The sequence below is a fragment of the Psittacula echo genome (assembly GCF_963264785.1).
Source record: "Psittacula echo genome assembly, chromosome: 3".
NCBI classification, from domain to species: Eukaryota; Metazoa; Chordata; class Aves; order Psittaciformes; family Psittacidae; genus Psittacula; species Psittacula echo.
The window spans coordinates 118084326-118104998 of record NC_137736.1 but is presented as its reverse complement, the minus strand read 5'-3'; the positions used below and the strand labels follow the sequence as shown (position 1 = coordinate 118104998).

General features: G+C 42.3%; 1 protein-coding gene across 4 annotated transcripts in view; it reads left to right on the top strand.

Annotated features, from left to right (window-relative positions):
* Window positions 1-440: 440 nt before the first annotated feature.
* Window positions 441-20673, top strand: part of FAT3 (FAT atypical cadherin 3) — a gene marked incomplete at both ends in the record, with an annotated part of 320523 nt that continues 300290 nt past the window's right edge. For all 4 annotated transcript variants that reach the window (XM_080612353.1, XM_080612351.1, XM_080612352.1 and 1 more), the window contains one exon: window positions 441-3735. In XM_080612353.1, the coding sequence (XP_080468479.1) occupies window positions 441-3735 (3295 nt within the window). The remainder of the gene's footprint in view (window positions 3736-20673) is intronic.

Genomic DNA, 20673 nt, shown 5'->3' with positions numbered 1-20673 from the left:
CAAGTTTAGGCTTAGTTGGAGCTACTGGTAAATAAAAACAATAATTTCTGTATGTGGTTCATCTTCTTATATAAAATTATTTAGATGCGTGCATCTGATTTTCATTTTTTTCACTGTGATTGTTGGCTTTGTGCATATGTGTATAGATGCGGTAGGATCTCAGAGTTTTTTATGGTATACAGTTACCTATATATGTATCTACGTGCACATGAATACATATTATACACTCACACATGAAAAAATATAATCCAAAACTGATGTGGTTGTGAGTGTGTATGTGTGTGTATATAATATTCTCCCTTCATGTTTTCAAAATATATAGTGACTAGATGTTGCATGTATTTTTAATCAGGAATTTAATAAGTAATTTTGACATGACACTTACTGATCACCTATTTTGTGTTTTCTCTCTCTGTGTCACAGGGTGAAAGAATGATGTGATGGAGGTGAATATGGGCCGCTGGTCAGGCTCACGGCCACCTCTGTCATGCCTCGCCTTTCTGATTGTTAAGCTCCTGGCCTCTGTTTGCCAGGTCGTTCATGGGACCATTCCACTTGGCTTTCACTTCACACATTCCACTTACAATGCTACGGTGTACGAGAATTCTGCAGCCAGGACCTACGTCAACAGTCAAGCGAGGATGGGCATTACCTTGGCTGATCTTTCATGGGATATCAAGTACAGGATAGTGTCTGGTGATGATGAGGGCTTTTTTAAAGCAGAGGAAGTCATCATTGCTGACTTTTGCTTCCTAAGAATAAGGACTAAAGGTGGGAATTCTGCTATTTTGAACAGAGAAATCCAGGACAACTATTTATTGATGGTGAAAGGGTCTGTCAGAGGAGAGGACTTGGAAGCATGGACAAAAGTGAACATCCAAGTTTTGGATATGAATGACTTAAGACCTTTGTTTTCACCAACCACGTACTCTGTCACAATAGCAGAAAGCACTCCTTTAAGGACTAGCATTGCACAGGTAACTGCAACAGATGCAGATATTGGGTCCAATGGTGAATTTTATTATTACTTCAAAAACAAAGTTGATCTCTTCTCCGTTCATCCTACGAGTGGTGTTATCTCCTTAAGTGGACGGTTAAACTATGATGAGAAAAACAGATACGATCTTGAGATTTTGGCTGTAGACCGTGGGATGAAGCTTTATGGAAACAATGGTGTAAGCAGCACTGCCAAGCTATATGTTCACATTGAACGTATAAATGAACATGCACCAACGATAACTGTGGTAACCCATACTCCCTTCCCATCAGACAAGGAGCCTACCTATGCAGTTGTTAACATTGATGATCTAGATGAGGGAGCCAATGGAGAAATAGAATCTGTTTCTATTGTGGCTGGAGATCCACTAGACCAGTTCTTTCTGACTAAAGATGGTAAATGGATGAATGAGTATAAAATCAAAGAAAGAAAGCCTATTGACTGGGACAGCTTCCCATATGGTTATAACCTGACTCTCCAAGCAAAGGACAAAGGATCTCCTCAGAAATTTTCTGCGGTCAAACTGGTCCACATTGCTAGTCCCAAGAAAGAAACTGCCCCCATGAAGTTTGAAAAGGAAGCCTATGATTTTTTGATCAGTGAATTTTCACCTCCTGGTGTGGTGGTTGCAGTAGTTAAGCTGATATCTGAGCCACAGGGTGTGGAATATAGACTTTCTCCAAGTGAAGAAGCTGAGTATTTTAAGATCAATCCAGACACAGGCCTCATTACTACTGCTCGTCCTTTGAAAATCATTGAGAAGGACCTCTATGAATTAGAAGTATATACGAACAAAGGTGATGATTTAAAAGCACATGTTACTGTCAGGTTAGAAGATGCCAACGATCACACTCCAGAGTTCCAGCAGCCCTCCTACAGCGCATTCGTCAATGAAAGTGTCCCTGTGGGATCTAGTGTTTTGGCAGTTTCAGCAGTTGATAAAGACAGGGGAGAGAACGGGTACATAACATACAGCATTGCCAGTCTGAACTCACTGCCATTTACAATAAACCAGTTTACAGGTGTCATTGGCACATCTGAGGAACTGGATTTTGAGTCCTCACCAGAAAGCTACAGGTTCACTGTGAGAGCTTCTGACTGGGGTTCTCCCTACCGCCACGAAAGCGAGGTGAATGTCACCATATACATAGGCAATGTCAATGATAACAAACCCCTCTTTGAAAAAGTGGCATGTCAGGGAGTGATTTCCTCTGATTTTCCTGTTGGCGGTCACATCACTGCTGTTTCTGCAATAGACATAGATGAGTTAGAGCTCGTGAAGTACAAAATAATCTCGGGAAATGAACTTGGCATTTTTTATTTAAATCCTGACTCTGGTGTCCTGCAACTTAAAAAATCTCTAATTAATTCTGGCATAAAGAACAGCAATTTTGGCCTTAAGATAACGGCAACTGATGGAGAGAACTTTGCTGATGCTATGTTTGTCAATATTTCGGTAGTTCATGGGAAAGTGTCTTCAAAGACCTTTAGCTGTAGAGAAACTAGAGTTGCTCAGAAGCTAGCAGAAAAATTACTCAAAAAGGCAAAAGCAAATGTGAAGCTGAATTTGGAAGATGGTTTCCTCGATTTTTATTCGGTGAACAGGCAGGCACCACATTTTGACAAATCCTTCCCTACTGATGTAAAGGTTTCAGAGGATCTGCCAGTTGGTGCTACCATCCTGAGGATAAAAGCCTATGATGCAGATTCAGGCTTCAATGGAAGAGTGCTTTATACAATTTCTGATGGTAATGTAGATAGCTGTTTCAACATTGACATGGAGACGGGGGTACTTAATGTTCTTATGCCCTTGGACCGTGAAAAAAGAGAGCTTTATGTCCTTAATATTACAATTTATGATTTAGGTAATCCACAGAAATCTGCATGGGGACTGTTGACTGTCACTGTGGAGGATGCAAATGATAACAAGCCTGTTTTTTTGCAGGACAGTTACTCAGTTAATATTTTAGAAAGTACAAGCCTTGGTACAGAGATTATCCAGGTAGAAGCCAGAGACAAAGACCTAGGAGCTAATGGTGAGGTGACCTACTCAGTACTGACAGATACCCAGCAATTTGCTATCAACAGTTCCACAGGAATGGTGTATGTGGCCGATCAATTAGACCGGGAATCAAAATCAAACTACACACTGAAGATCGAGGCTAGGGACAAAGCAGAGAGTGGCCATCAGCAGTTTTCCGTTGTGCCTCTGAAGGTGTTTTTGGATGACGTCAATGATTGTTCTCCAGCCTTTATCCCATCCAGCTACAACGTGAAGGTCCTTGAGGACCTGCCGGTTGGCACTGTCATAGCTTGGTTAGAAACTCATGATCCAGATCTTGGCCTGGGAGGTCAAGTCCGTTACTCGCTGGTGAATGATTACAACGGGCGGTTTGAGATAGACAAAGCGAGCGGTGCCATCCGCTTGAACAAAGAGCTTGATTATGAGAAGCAGCAGTTCTATAACCTGACCGTGCGTGCAAAGGACAAGGGGCGCCCGGTTTCTCTCTCTTCGGTTTCTTTTGTGGAAGTTGAAGTGGTGGATGTTAACGAAAATCTCTATACCCCCTATTTTCCTGACTTTGCTGTCATTGGATCTGTAAAGGAAAACTCCCGCATAGGTACAAGTGTTTTGCAAGTTGTTGCTCGAGATGAGGACTCCGGAAGGGATGGAGAGATCCAGTATTCCATCAGGGATGGCAGTGGCCTGGGGAGATTCAGCATAGATGAAGAAACTGGTGAGTTTCTGATTTCCTTTTCGCTTTGTAGAGGTTTTTGCACAAGCAAAGCTTAGAAATAAGTATGTGCTACCTTTAACAAGAAGTTCAGTTCTTCTTAACAGGCAAGCTGAAATTATAAATAAGGATTTTCCAGGTACAGTGATGACATGATTTAATTACCTGGTTACATTCATCATAGGTGTGAAATAATACATGTTCCTTTTCAGCAGCTATTTGATGACTCCATTTAGAAAGCAGTGATAGTTACAGAATGACTCGCTTTCAGTCACTGTATTATCTGTTGATCATTGTAAATTACTCAGGGCATCTCCGCAGAGTCACAACACTCATGACCTTGAATGCAGTGTTAAAGGCAATGAAAGGAAATGAGCATGAAACAAGAATTATGTCATTCTGAAACCTATTTGTGGTCTTGTCCTTATTGTTATTGTGAGTCATTTTTCATGGGAGTTAGCAGCCTGAAATGATATGCCATTCTGTATAATATGCTTTCTTGTGGCACGGTGTTCATCGGTGTTGGCATGCTTGTGAACAGGTAGGAATACAGGGGACAATGCTTAACTGTAAACCAACTGTTCTAGCTTTCCTTTAGTGGTGATAGTATGGTAGACATTGATCTTAGAAAACACTATTAATAGACAGAAGATTTTGAAGATGCTGAACTTCACTGCCATGCCACCATATTGGAAAATGTGGAAAACACGAAGTATAAAAGGCTGTCTAGTAAGCCACTTGGCAAGCTGGCTGTTTAAATGTCTGATAGCTGTGGGGAGTCATGCTGCAGCTGTGGTACTAGGACTAGTGAGGAAAATAGAAAATATTAGTCAACAGTTTCAGAAATTATATTAAATATGTTAGGTCTGTGGGTTTACTGTGGTTTAAGCAGACTTTGTATGTCTTTTTCTAAAGCTTTTAATTGAGAATGTGGTATTAAAACATAAGATGAAAATGTATGTTTTGGCAAATTCAAACTGTTTAATCAAATGTCAGCTTTCTAAGCTGAACATTATGACAAACAGATGACATTGCAAATGCTGTGGATCGCATCTGAGCGTAAGCAGGGAAAAATATTTTTCTTCTATTTGTGCCATAGTCTCTCTGCTGCAGCTGTGCACAGATGATAACAGTCAAAACCGTGTGTCCAGAAACATCAGACTTGAGCGTCAGAAGCCAAGAGGGCACCTACTCTAATTTCCAGAAACGTTAAGAACTCAAGCGTCCTACATTGCTAATAGCAGTCAAAGGCATTTGGGCAACATTATTTACCCTTTTGAACATGAATTTCAGTTTTAAGCTCCTACATTTGAAAATTTTGGCCTAACTGCTTTTTGAGTAGCATCAAATTGAGCTAAGCAGGTTCCTTATAAAGCAATGGGAGACTGGTCCAAATGCTGCAGTATTGCTCTGGAAATCTCAGGATTCAACATCTATTGAACTGGAAGGAATTGGTGGGGGAAGAGTAAGTTAGTGCATGTTGCTCATTATTAAATGTACCAGGGTTTTAACCCTGTGCCTAGATTAGTAAGGGCGATAGCCTGTAATAAGTTAGGGGCCCTGTTCGGTAAAGCAGGAATCATGGAGCTGCTGGAGAGAGTCCAGAGAGGGGCCACAGAATGATCAGAGGGGTGAAGCACCTCTCCTATGAGGAAAGGCTGACAGAGTTGGGGTTGTTCAGCCTGGAGAAGACTCTTGGGAGACCTTATTGTGGCCTTCCAGTTCTTAAAAGGGTCCTATAAGAAAGATGGGGAGAGACTTGTTAGCAGGCCTCTTGTGATAGGACAAGGGGTGATGGTTTTAGACTGGAAGAGGGCAGATTCAGGCTGGACATAAGGAAAAAAATCTTTACAATGATGGTGGTAAAACACTGGCACAGGTTGTAGAGGCACCATCCCTGGAGACATTCAAGGCAGCACTCTGCGCAACATGATCTAGTTGAAGATGTCCCTGACCATGGCAGGGGGGTTGGACTAGATCCTTGGAAGGTCCCTTCCAACCCAAACTGTTCTGTGATTCTATGATTCTATGTTTTGACATGAGTGGGAATTATTATCAATATTCCACATTGAACGTACTTAGTTTCTTTCCAGAACTGAAATCTAGTTTGTGCGGGGAAAAAAGCTCACAACCCCCAAACTTTAAAAGTTGCAAATATTTCTCTACCTTTCACTCTTTCACAAGTATTTTTATGAAAATCAACCTGGGCTGTTTCACTAAACTGTTCCAAAGACATTAGATAATCCAGCAGATCAAAAGACTATTGGATTCTTCTATCTGTTTTCCCCAACTTTTCAATGCAACTGAAACCTTCTTGAAACCTACTTGGAGAACACTTGGTGCATAGCTGCAGCTTGGGCAATGTGGATAGCAGGGGCTGAAGGTTCAGGAGTTACTCCAAGTTACGCTGTTGTAAGGCCAGTGCAGAACTTGACCTGCTGTGTCAAATAGGGCACAACATTAATACTGTGCTATTGAACTGGTGGCAACTTAAATGCTGCTGAATGATGAATCAGCTTTCTAGCTGTAGAAGAGGACTCAAATCACATACTGAATTAATTTACCAAGAGATAGTTGTTTATTTAGTTTCAGCGCAGTTCATTTGTCACTTTTGAACTGACCGACTCTATTGGCTTATGCATCGTCTCTCCTGAAATTTGTGAAGGTAAGCGGGAGCACAGAGTACAGCAAATCAATATTTTTGGCTGCCTTAATGAAAAGAAGACTGCAGTATCCATTATAATCATTAGGATATAAACTGAGCCAAATTCATCCTGCTATGTGAGCAGGCGGGGCTCCAAGCAAGTCTGTGATTTTAGCAAAATTCTGCTCAAGTTCATTATTTTTATTCTTCTGCAGTATTTCATCTTAATGGTGTCAACGCGTGTGCTGAGCGTGATGTGCCTGTGCTCCCTGAGGCACGTCGATACTGAGGAGAGGATATGGTGCAGAGATGCCCAAGGAGAAGCTGGCCTGCATGGTGGATCCACACCGCACCATGCTGCCGCACGCTTGGCATGATGGCTTTGTTCTTGTTCCACCATAGATACATAGATACATAGGTACATATAGGTGCATCTTGACAGGAAAGGCTGAGGGAACTGGGGTTACTTAATCTGAAGAAGAAAAGGTTCAGGGGGGACGTTATTGCTCTATACAACTGCCTGAAAGGAGGCTGGTCGCTTCTCCCGAGGAACAAATGATATGACAAGAGGTAACAGCCTCAAGCTGTGCCAGGGGAGGTTTATATTGGATATTTGAAAAAAATTCTTCACCAAGAGGGTGGTCAGGCATTGGAACAGGCTGCACAGGGAAGTGGTGGAATCACCATCCCTGGAAGTGTTCAAAAAATGTGTAGATAAGTCCCTTAGTGACATGGTTTAGTGGTGGACTTGGCAGTGCTGGGGTAGTGGTTGGACTTGCGGATCTTAAAGGTCTTTTCTAATCTAGTTGATTCTGTGATCTAACTGAGCTTGACCTGGATTTGGTGTGGGGTCCACAATAGGTTGTTCTCCATTCAGGTCTGAACAGTCTTTGTGGTGAGCAAGCTTGGGAGTCTACTCCATATTGGCCAATATGGATCTCTCTGCATAGAGTATATGTGCAATTCTTGCTGCTGTGGCAGTTTGGTAAGAGATGTGACATGGAGGGGAGCCTGAGACTTCCTTCCCACAGTGCTACTTTTTGCCTTATGTCATAGAGAATTGGTTTTGAGGATTGTCGTCATTGTGTTACAGCATTCACTGCTAAATGCTCCACTTCATATGTGGTAGTAACCAGAAGCACAGCGAGTGTTTGCCAGCTAGAAGTATTTGAGGAAGTGAAATTTTACTTGAATTTGGTCCCACAGCCTTGTGAATCACTTCCAAATTTGTTTCAGTGAATTTATTTTCCTTTTCCAGGAGGCAGAGCCAGTATAAATTTATAAATCAATGAAATCTCTCCTGAAATAGAAGGCAGCAGTTCCTGACCTCCTCCAACTCCATCCCTAGTTTCTCACTAGTACCTTAGCCAGCAGACTAAATTTCGCATGGGTTTACATCTCAACTCATGATTCATAGCTAAAAATCTGGTTTAAGACTTTTCTGGAGGTAAAAAAAAGAAACTTTTTCTTTCATAGAGAACTCTTTATTTATTGATTCCTTCCTCAATGGAGACTGAGTTTGTTGTGAGCCTAGGTGTGTCATTCGACCTGTCTTCATTGGGCTATTTATTGGCTGTTGGTATAAATGTCACAAGCCTGCCATTTAAGATCCCTGCACTGAGGAGCACATAACATGATCCTGCCATTTATGGGTTCTCTATTTCCTTCTGTCTCCTCCTTTTTCATTTTTGCATCCCTCTCATTTTTGGACTCAAGAGATGTAATCTGTATGATGAAATACGATCATCCACAGTCAGAACTAGTCACTGCAGGATTTCTTCATAGTCAACAGAGAGAAATGGGCAATTGAGAAACATGATTCATTTTACCCTAAAGTAAAAGTAGGAAATCATTTGGATAAATCACGTCCTAAAAATGTGCTAAGGTCTTTTGTATGACTAGCTCAGAGACAGAGGTCTACACTAAACACCTTGTTTTGGTCAAATGTCTCCCATTCCTGTTGCCTGTAAACCCAGAGGGGGGCCACAAATATGCTCAGAGGACTGGAGCACCTCTGCTCTGGAGACAGGCTGAGAGAGATGGGGTTGTTCAGCCTGGAGAAGAGAAGGCAAGGGGGAGACCTTAGAGCAGCTGCCAGTGCCTAAAGGGGCTGACATGAAAGCTGGAGAGGGGTTTTTGATAAGGGCCTGTAGTGGTAGGACAAAGGGGAATGGCTTTAAACTGAGAGAGGGGAGATTGAGATGAGCTCTTAGGCACAAATTCTTCCCTGTGAGGGTGCTGAGGCGCTGGCACAGGTTGCCAAGAGAAGCTGTGGCTGCCCCATCCCTGGCAGTGTTCAAGGTCAGGTTGGACGGTGCTTGGAGCAACCAGGTCTAATGGAAGGTGTCTCTGCCTATGGCAGAAGGGTTAGAAATGGATGATCTTTAAGGTCTCTTCCAACCCAAACCATTCTGTGTTTCTATGATACACTGTCAGGTTTACATGCAAGGTAATTTGTGATGACTACTCTCTACCAGCCTAGTTTCAGGAAGTTATCTCTCAATATGAAACCCACACATAAATGTACTTCAAGAAGTAAAAAGTGGAAAGAAGGTTTTTAAGAGTATAGGGGATGAGAGTTATGCAACTAATATTTTATGATTTTTCATTTTCTGAGAATACTTTGCTAGACAGAGCATCCCACCTTCTTTTCTATCTATTGAAGTCATCAAGATCTGGTGCTTTGATCTTACTTGTGGAAGTGGATGGTAACCTTCCACCTATGCAACTCAGGCTATGGAGAAGCTCAAGCCATTTCTTCACCTCTAGTAGTGCTTCCCGCCTGGCATGTTCCTCCACACTCCTCGCCAGTCTGCTAATGGCAGTTCTGTAGAAGATAATTGTGTAAAAACCCTCTATATTTCCAGATTATTGTAACACAAAATAAGGAGAGATCTGTTAAGAGATTTTCATGGGATGGCAGTGTGCTCTGAGTTTTCATCATAGTGATAGCTTTCATAGATATAAACTACTCTTCTGGAAATGGTCTCTGTCAGAGGTCCTCTACTGCCTTCTTAAAAGCTTTGATTTTCTCAGCTCTGGTATGCACATCTCTCATGGTGCTGATCCACTGCAGCAAAGTGGTGCATTTTTGCTGTCTCAAGAGCTGGTGGTAAGTCCAGCAGATGCGTATGTGTTTATGATACCACCTACCTTGGGTGACTAAATACCATCTAGCAATACCTCTTTTCTGGCTACAGCAGAGACTTGGACTTCCTAACTTCTCAAAAGGTGAAATTAGATGAGATCAGTCCTAGCTTAAATGCTGAAGTCTTTCTTTTAATGATTTGTGGTTCAGCTAAACAGCGCTTTTGACTCAAGCTCCACTTTTTAGTCTGGCATGTGTTTCTGCTCTGTGCACAGTTGATGTAACAGCCTGGCGTTCAAAGAGTTTCTGTATTTACCCCTACACTACCCATAGATGTACTAGTAATAGCAAATGAACAAAATGACTTCTAGAGGAGCAGAGAGACTAGACACGCTCAGCATGTTCTGCTGCAGTGAGTTCTGTAGGCTTGGTGGGAGGTGGTATGGCAGTGCTCCAGGATGACTAATTCCCCTGTATAGGTGGGAAAACTGAAGCAATAAGTCTGCTGCTGCTTCTTAGAAAAGGATTGAAACATCTTCTTAAGTCCCATTGAAATTAAACACAGAGATAAAATAGTGGTATTAATGAAATGGTTAGGGGATCTTTAATGTTCTTGCAAAGCCCATAAGTAGGGACTTAAGCAACGCTTTCAGAACTTACTAACCTCATTTCCTAAGGTTATTCAGGAGTCTGAGTCCCCTGATTTTCACTGGGACTTTAAATTTAGGCATTAGCCAGCACTAATTTTCACCTGATAAAGTCCCTCTTGATAAGAATGCAAGCTGGAGATGACCCTATTAACTTGTTATCTTTAGGTGCTTTCAGCCCTGAAATTCAAATTAATAAGCTAAGCCTGTCTTTCACAGCACTGAAATCTTGCAGATACTATTAAATGGAGATGGAGTTCAAATTATTACAGACTACGTGGTTTTATTTGCTGTGTCAGGGATAGCAGTCTGATCTTCTATTTTGATACCTTTTAAGGTACCTCAAGAGTGATAGAAATTCCTGACAAACTGTGGCTGGAGTCTAAAAAGAAGCCAGTCGGTGTTGGAAAACCCTAATCATGGCTTCAAACGATTAATAATGGAAACTAGAAATGCCAGATGATATAGTGTACAATAAACCAGGTCTGCCTGCAATGTTATACCTATTTGGCAGAAAGGAATATATTTATTGCTTCAGACTTCTCCCATCTTGTCACTGTCTTCTAAAATGCTTTTTGGTTATTGTGTGTGCAAGTTGAAGGATAGTTTCATTTATTACAATTTGAGTGGTCTGATAAATATTTATGTGGGGCCATTACTAGTGTTTCCTTGAAACAAAATTAAGTGAAAATGAAAATGGATTGTGATACATGATGGTTTTGCCTCTTGCTTGTTTAATTTTATGAAAGCTTGTAGGAGCTGGTGGATAAATCCGGTCAGACTCACTGGTAGAACTGAATTCATTGTAGAGTTTTGAGGCATTGCTATTACAGATGTTCTTCATTTTCCTGGTAAGTGTAGGCAAATTTCATTGCCCGGGGCTGGTATTTTTGAGCCACTTAATTATCCTAGGCTTCTAAAACCAGTTTTCAAAGTAACTTCAAGCCATACAACAAGAGAAGTGCCAATGGGTGTTGCTGGGAGATGACTCTGGAAAGGGGGATGCTCATGGCACGGCACTGGATATTGTCTGTACTCAGCCTGGCTGTGAGCAGCCTCTCTGGGAAGGAGCATGCCAAGCAGATCACAGAGCATGGTCCTGGCCAAAATGTGGTCTGTCATCCTGTGCCTGTGTCAGGCATGAATAAAGCATTCCTAGGAGCAGCTATTTCTGAATCTACAGTACCGCATTATCGTTGCTCTGCAAGTTATCTCTGGCAGCTTTCAACAGTGCAAGCTTTCCTTAATTTATGATTTCCAATTTTAGGAAAGTAATTGTTAACATTTTTCTTTGTCTTTAAAAGCAAAAAAAAAAAAGTTTTGGTGGAAAAAGAAGAATTTTTTTATATTTTCTCTGTGTTTATAAAGGCTTTGTCATTTGTAGCTGTGAATTAGTAAAGGAACAAGGCTTGTCTTGGTTCCACTGGAGTGAATTTGTTTTAACTTTTTATTTAGTAATATGAACCGTAAAACAATTCATCAGCTTACGAAAACACTTACTTCAAAGGGCCCTTAGTATCATTTTGACATCCTTTCAAAGTTTCCTAAGTGAGGCCAGTCGTGCAGAATTGTTCCATTCAAACTGTTCAGCTTTCTTGGCTTTACACCCCATAAAACAGCTCACAGTGTACAGTTTTATAGCTCGCTGTAGTTGGCATGTTTTCCCTTCTTTGGAAAATGTTTAGAGATTCTCCTTTATTATTCAGGATGCTCCTGGTGATGGCACATTTTGTATCAATCTTCAAGTTATTTATTAATAACTAATGTGCAGTTTGCATTTCCTCTTAACTTTTACCACCCTTGAGATTTGTTTGCGAGAGTATTTTGTATTATTGTGTGTTATATTATTCTCTCCCTCAGTGTGTAAGCCCAGAGTGACCCCTACATTATGCTGTGCATCATCATCCTTTATATTATACCCAGGTGCTCCTGCAGAAAAGCATATGTTCAAAGTGCTGGTGATGGGACCACACCACAAAGTAGTCAGATAATACTAGAGGAAAATTGACTTTCAGTGCCTGGTGTTCATCCTGAGCATCTGAGCACCAGCTTTATCCTGGCATCACTTCAGACTATGTTTTGCCTTCCCATGTGAGCAATTTCTTGTACTTCAGAGAAAACTGGATAAAAATCCATTTTAGCTCTTCCAAGGCACCAGTGGAAGCCCAGAGGCATGGAGAAGTGATGTTGTTAATGTAAAACTGCAAGTTTATGAGCATGTGGAGAGCAATATGAGCAGTCCTGTCTTGCTGGGATGTACAGAGTAGGATGTTTCAACAGTGTCTAAGATTACATGGAGCCACTTTGGTGTGCTGCCTAATCCTTTCCTGAAACAAGTCCAGAAGAGAGGAACACAAAGTGGCAAATAAAATCAAGGATGAATCCTGCTGTCTGACCCTTGCAACACATTGTGGGGCTTTATAGGGAGCAGTAGAACTAGAGAGAGTTAATCAGGAATTTGTGGAGCAGTTTGGAGCAGAGGCAGGTGGTGACAGTGGACTCATCAAAAATAGAAGTTTACATACCAATTTCCCTGCTTCAGTACACAGGCAAGCGCCAGGATTTACCTTGGAAGCCAGATTAAAGGGTACTTTTTACAAAGCTGTTTGCCGTTCAAGGGCTACAAGTAATGGCGAATCCAGCACTGGCTTGGAAAATTCTTCCAGTCTTTCAAAGCTCTCATTGCTGAAAAATTATGTTCTATTTTAAGGCTGTTTGGCTAATTTCAGTGTTGAGAAATTGGAACTTTTTAGGTCTTTGCCAACAAGGTAAAACTGAAATAAAATAATCACACTCTTCCACTCTCAGATCTCTTTCTATTCATATATATGTGTTTACCTGAAAATAGATGTTTGGATGAAGAGCTTCTTTAGCTCAGATTCTTTTAGTTTGTAGTCTGCTGTTTAATGTAAACATATTTGTTACATTTCATACACTTATGGTGTCTTATTAGCATTAAAGTGTTGCCAATAAGAAATAACTGAGAGAAAGCCAAATGGAGTGCATGTGAGGAGGGAGTTTTCATTGCAGTTGGTTTGCATTAGATGTTTGCGCTAATGCATTTTTTGTGGTTCTCAGAATTAAATTGTCCACTGGCATTGACTTAATTGTTTTGTCTGTGGGTAGATCCCTTCAGTTGTGGTTAGGAGATCATCACACAAGTTGGATATGAACATGGTGCTCAGCTAAGGGGAGGTGAGCCCAACCCTAGGTGGTTGGAAGCTGGTTGGGTGAGACCTGCCAGTGGTGTCTGCCCTCTGCTCAGGCAAGTGTTGCTGCAGTGTACCTGGGGAGCAGGAAGTGTGTGAAGATATAGAACTTAGAATCATAGAATAATCAGGGTTGGAAAGGACCTTAAGATCATCTAGTTCCAACCCCCCTGCCATGGGCAGCGGCACCTCACACTAAACCATGCCACCCAAGGCCTCATTCAGCCTGGCCTTGAACACCGCCAAGGATGGAGCATTCACAACCTCGCTGGGCAACCCATTCCAGTGCCTCACCATCCTCACAGTAAAGAATTTCTTCCTTAGATCCAATCTAAACCTCCCCTGTTTAAGTTTGAACCCATTACCCCTGTCCTGTCACTACAGTCCCTGATGAATAGTCCCTCCCCAGCATCCTTGTAGGCCCCCTTCAGATACTGGAAGGCTGCTATGAGGTCTCCACGCAGCCTTCTCTTCTCCAGGCTGAACAGCCCCAACTTTCTCAGCCTGTCTTCATGCAGGAGGTGCTCCAGTTCCCTGATCATCCTCGTGGCCCTCCTCTGGACTTGTTCCAACAGTTCCATGTCCTTTTTATGTTGAGGACACCAGAACTGCACACAATACTGCAAGTGAGGTCTCACGAGAGCAGAGTAGAGGGGCAGGATCACCTCCTTCGACCTGCTGGTCACGCTCCTCTTGATGCAGCCCAGGATACAGTTGGCTTTCTGGGCTGCGAGTGCAAACTGAAGCCGGCTCATGTTCATTTTTTCATCAACCAACACCCCCAAGTCCTTCTCCGCAGGGCTGCTCTGAATCTCTTCTCTGCTCAACCTGTAGCTGTGCCTGGGATTGCTCCGACCCAGGTGTAGGACCTTGCACTTGGCATGGTTAAACTTCATCAGGTTGGCATCAGCCCACCTCACAAGCGTGTCGAGGTCCCTCTGGATGGCATCCCTTCCCTCCTGCGTAGTAGCAACCAAACCACACAGCTTGGTGTCATCGGCAAACTTGCTGAGGGTGCACTCAATGCCACTGTCCATGTCACCGACAAAGATGTTGAACGAGACGGGAACTTTGCTTGGTGTCCTCCGTGCTCTCTACACTGGGAGAACAAGAAAGAAAATGGGGAGCATGAGTATTCTGAGAGCTGTGGTACCCTCCAGAGCATCCCCCATCTAAATGATTGGAAACATCAGGACATGCTGCAGAGCTTACCTGCCACCTCCACTTATTGATGATTTTGCTGTTTGATGGCTGTACCATGTCCTGAAGATGCTACCAAACTTTGTAGCCACCTTTGTCTCAACTTTGCAGCTTGGTTACCCAAAGACCCACTGAAGAGGGAGGCAGCCTGAAGCTGCTTCTGTTAGGAAATGTTTTCAGTTACTTTGATGATACTGTCATCTTGGATTTGGGCAAAACGTGCTCACTGTGCATGTAAAAGTAAGACTTCTCCAAGGTGAGGGCGCAGAGAGGTGTGCAGCTCTGGGGCTAAGGAGATGCTGAGGTTTGGGTCTGGCTCAACATAGGTGGCTGCTTTTGCCAGTGAAAATCAGGTTTTAGTTATGAACCTGAGCTCGTGGCCGTTGTCACTGATGAATAATTATGTTAGCAACTGTAAGGAGTGAAATTAAACCTTCCTGCTTTAATTTATGTCAGGACTAATTAAGAAGAAGTGTTTACATTGGCCTCAGGGTAATCTGATTGTATGTGGTTTCAGTAGCTCTCTGCTTCCACAATGAGATGCTCAGATCTGCTCATCTTGCACAATTGGAGCTTTAGATTTTTCAGTTTTATTAAAATTTGCATAGTAAATTAATTTGTGATTTTAGATCATTGCAGCCCATAATGAACTGCATGCATAATTATTTGTGGGTTTTTCTTCTTCGTTTGAAAGTTTTAGTGAGAATTCCTGTTCTGGGAGTGTAACTTTACACATAGGTCATTAAAAATAGTTTTGCTTCTTATCACTGGTTCAGTTTATAAGGTAAAGATTTTGGAAAAAGAAGAAAACAAACCCTAACTGTGAGTCAGTTAAAAAATTAATATTTTTCCCCAAAAAGCTTTATTTTTATGTGAGAATAACTATGGGATTTAATTAAATTTGCCAGAATACTTCACAGTCCCAGACCACCTTTCATCTAAAGTACACAAATTATTTTTCACATTTTAATGAAGGAAGCTCTTTGATGTACAACATTTATGTAGTTTCCCATTTTACTGTAAGGGTGTGAGAGGTGTAGATAAGTTAATAGTTTGATTCTTCTTCTTTGGGAAGTAGGGAAATTGCAGTGTAGAAATGCATTAAAAATAGGTGGGAATTTGAAGTGTTCAACATCTCTGTGAATGCCATAGCGTACCAGTGATGGATGGGACAGATTTTTCCAACTCTCGGCATGTCTTTCCATGTGAGACCACCCTTCTCGCACTATGGAGGGTCTTGGAGCTGGTTTTAAAAGGACTGGATTGAGACAGTCTGTAAAGATGAGCAGGTTTGTGCTGCGCTGCTTCTATTGGCCGTATTAGTTGTGGATTTTTAACATTGCCTTAATTATCATTAAGCAGTAACTCTCAGGTGATGCAGATCACAGTCCAAGCCATTGTCAGTGATTAGTGCAGCTTCCTCTGGGATGATCATCTGTGGGGGAAGGAGCCCCGGATAGTCACAAGCAGCAGCAGCATGACCCGATACTTGGATAGCTGGAGTCCCCGAGCTGCTGTGGTCGTTCTATGGGCTGATGGCAGCTGGAGGGGAATCACAACAAAACCTCAGCAGGACTCTGGGGCTCATTCTTCTGAGCATCACTTGTTGCTCTGAGCAGCTACAACATCCTTCTCAGGGATGGAGCAGCCTCCTTCACTTGAGCATTTTCAGTGCTGCTGTTCAGAGCCACTCACTTCATCCTTCTCTTCAAGGAGGTCCTGAACACAGCAAGTTCATCCCCCGTTGAGCTACTGATGCTGCTACCTTTGGAAGCCTCACAGACTGTTAGTGTGTGATTTTTATTCCCATAGTACCAGTGAAGTGTGTTCTGTGCCTTCAATACCTACATGCAGAGCTAATGGTGTGCCTTCATCTCTATGACGAGCAGTTACACCAGCCAGTTGCTAATGAGATTAAGTGCTTTTTGTGAGTGTGTGGCTCCTTTGCATCCCTGTGTGGCTCTATCTTTAATGAGGTATCTTCCTTTTAGGAACTTGTAGTTCAGTGTGGCCAGCAAGCTGCTTCTGAGGTTCAAAGTGTCATTCTGGAGAAAGGCAAAATAATCAGAAAGGAAGATTGTGCTCACAGTGACATTTGGAGGTGAGATGGGGACTATTTATGAGGCAGGAACAGGACTGGCATTTAGTTGTGCTGGCTGAAAGATAAATAGCAAAATCTGTTTGGTGAATGTGACCTAATGAATTTAGGACTTCTGACTCTAGAGTTTGGCCCCTATCAATTTATTGTCAAAACCCATTGCTGCTTCCCTCTAAAGATGGAAGGTAATACCTAAATTATGTCTTAATTATATGAACTATAAAGATCAAATTTGTTGATGCTGAAAGCGGAAGAAAACCTGCTCTGCTGGTGGAGGTTGCTGGCTGTAGCCATTGCTGCAATGCGAAGTGCTGTATGAATTGTTAGGAAGACAGAAGGGTTTGTGTTGTCTTTGTGTAAACATACCAGTGTTTGAAACCTTTTGCATATGTTTCGGCTCTTTCACGAGTTTTTCCTTTAATTGCTTAATCTTTCATAATGAACATTAATCTGTCACTGGCAAAGATAATATCCAGCTAATTCTCAGAAAATCTGTTTCTCCTTCTCTGTATCCACGAATTAAAACTCCTCTGGTTCCAGTTGGAAGCTGTGTCTAGAAATTGAATGTGGTTAGGGATAACTGTGTGGTCACAGGGAGGGTTACTACGCTGCTTTACACTGTCAGTCATAATCAAATCCACTTTGACAAGAGAGTTTTGGTTCTCCTGAGAAGTTCCTGGAGGGGGTGGGAACCTCTGGCAAAGGAGCTGTGATCGCCTTTTCCTAGTCATCTGGAGATACTGCCTTCCCCAGCAGAGTTCCTAAAGGGCTGATGAATACAGGAAAACAAACAAGCAAACCAGTTTTTTGTGTATTAACTTGAGTTGCTTGTGAAGAATCCCATCTTTTCAATAAAATGAGGCTTTTCTTCCCAGCTCCCTTTACACCTGGCATACATCTGTTCTGATCACAGTAAAGACAGATCATTCCTTGTCCTGACTGCTGTTTTTTACCTCCTCTCAGCAGTGGCTCTGGTTTTATACCTAGCCACTTGGTGAGCCAATTCAGGAAAGCAGTAAGAGAAGAATTAATCTCTTCTTTTCCTGAGTGAGGGGATCAATTCCCTGATTGGATTTATGGTCCCCACAAACACTAGGCATTTTGGTGGAGGTAGAGAAGGAGAACAGGTACAAAGCTAAGACTTATGTTGCCCTTTTGATGTTTGTGACCCTATAGGCTTGAGAGCATCCATTCACGGAGCTGTAGAAGTGTAACTCATGTCATTAGAACACATCCTGAGCCATATATAGACATTTACAACTTGCCCATATAGGAAATCTGTAGTTCCCTGTTTTGTAGAGGTTGCTCGATGGAGTGTTGTCCTAATAAACTGGAAGGAAGATGGAGAATGGCTTGGAAATAACATGTGGCGAGAGCTGCAGCTTTGTCCTGGCTTTGGTGTGGAAGAAGCAGCTGTGATGGAGCAGGCAGGATATGTGTACAGATGGGGATTTGGTGCGTTAGCTGATTAGGATGCTTATTTGCTACGTGGTGTTTATGGCGTGGGCCCCTGAGCCTCGAGCTGAAATCACAACAACATTCAAGTTGAAAAACAACTTGATAGTTGCTCTGACTGGATGGGTAAAACTACTTACTGCATGTTACAGAGAGAGATGAAATCCCCCTGGCAGTGCGGCTAACCTTTTCATGCCTCACTTTACCTGCCTGTACAATAAATCTAATGATCATCACATTGTCAAAGGTATTTTTGTGCCAGTTATGATGCTCGCATGATTAATGGCTTTAAAGTGCTATGAGTGATTTTGATTGGAACACGTATAAAAATGCCTTGCAGCAGTTGTGTGTAATGCAGTCACTTGGTATTCTGAGTTGGAGGGTGTTAAAGGAGAAGCTCCTTGGGGAGTCACTTCTTTCCCAGTCTAATCTCCAAGGAGAGCTGTAGCATCACAGTGACCTATTTAAGCTATTACATTTATTCCAAATAATTAACTACAGAAACGTTACATTCACTGCAGTAGACAAACCCAACAGCCGTGTGCTCAGGTTGTCCAATCGTTCCTTTCAGTATTCCAGAGGTGAATGATGCTTCGAATCCTGATTTTCTGCAGTGTTGGGTGGAAACAAAATACAGAATATATTTCAGGATCGAGTGAGAAGAATATTGTTGCTGTATGCCTGCTGTAACCACTGTGTCTGTTTGGCCTGGCCAAGGGACTGGCCATAGCTCCATGCTGCTGGTAGTCCGGTGATGGTGGAGCTGATGGCCAGATGTGGAAAGGGCTGTTGGAAGTTCCCCTTCGTAAAGCATTCCTTGTAAGAAATAATGGCAGACTGTTTCGATGGACATGGGAGTTTCTGGACCACTGTGGTCCTGCCTCTCAGGCGCTGTAGGAAAAAGATACTTAAATGTTCTGAGTCAGATAATACTTTCAGTGATACCAGAAGTAATTTATGGAAGGTACAGTGTGAGATGGGGCTCTGCTACTAACCAGAACCAGAGATTTTGTGACAGGTTATCCCCTGGAGGCCTCCAGCCCTGTATGACCAGTGGTGTGCCCAGCTGCAGGACAGCAAACAGCAAAGCATGCCAGAGAGATGCAGCTTGTGCATCCATGGCATGGCTTGATCCACGTAGCATGAGCATAGCTGGGTGGGAAGGCTGCAGGCGAGGGTGGGCACACTGGGAGCTTGGTTGATGCTTCTCTCTTCATTTACCTTAATGAGCAGTTTCAGCAGCTTGTAGCCAACCTGCCTGCTTAGAGTAGTTTCTGTGTCAGTAAGGAGCCCTGCCATGGTGTCCTTGTTTTAAATCCAGTCTGAGGCTCACCAGAGAGGTGACAGGAATTAATCCGAGCAACTAATTCCCAATTTTGGGCTCAGGGCCAGGCGGTTCAAGCAGCATGCTGAAGCCAGGGAAGCACATTAATGCTGCCTGCAGCACGTGATATTTTGGCTCAAAAATTTGCTGAAGGAATGTGTCTAGCATGGCTTCACCGCCTTGCCAAAGCATTTGCTGTGTTACGTGGCATAGGAGACAGTAATAGGTCTTGTAGGGAAGGATGCTCTGCTGTCTCATATTGCTCCCATTTTTCCACTCTGTTTCAATAACCCTATTGCCTTCTACCCCGAAAGCAGAGCTGCAGACCTCTCACTTCTTTCATGTGATGCTTGACCTTCTCTGCTTAATTTGATTTTTTTTCTATTTTGTTGTTTGTGGGGTTTTTGTTTGGTTTTTATTTCTTACGTCAGTATAGGAGCATCTTCCGTACAGTACAATCTAAATTTCAAGCTATTCCCTATCAAACCCCCCATTTTCTCCATGTTGCAGTGCTTTAATTCCAGAACCTATTTGTTTATTTATTTTTCTAGTTTTTCACTAATCTGAGGCTAAAATGCAAGTTGGAAACCTTCCTGCAGATATCAGGAATCTATTGGTTATAGTGGTTGGGAATAATCTCATCTGCCAGTGTCACAGCCCAGCCTGGTTGTGAGATCAGTGCCTAAGAGGAGGTGCCTAAGAATTAGGGAAACACAAAGATTAGTGATACTACAGCCTTGATTGAGTTGCTTGATGTCACTGAAGTTAATTTATTTATTGAATTATGTGTTTTATAGATGTGGAAGCCTTGGGATGGGAGATATTACAAAGACTTTAAAGAATTATTAAACTACACAGCAATAAGATGTCTTTCCCTGTCCCTAGTCATTCAGATATTGTCCTTCTTTTTGTATGTGAAAATGGCTTTTGTTTCTAATCAGCCAGTAAAGAAGCAGGTCTCTAGGTAGTGATATTGCTAATGGTGATATGCAAAGGCAACATGGGGAGGGAACATGTGCTGAAGCTAATATTCCTTGGTCCTTGTCATCAGCCTCCGGTTTGACTTTTTCATTTGCGGTGGTGATGAGTGGTGTTAAAGAGTGTCTCCTGGGCAACATACTGCCTGTGTGGTGTGATTTATGAACTAGTATTTTAGAGGAGCTGCAGTATTCTGCTTCATTCTGAAGAGAGCTTTAAAAAAACACACAAAAGTTGGGAAAATATTATCTGTCTTTTAAAAACAAGATTCATGAACAGATGTATATATCTATTCTGT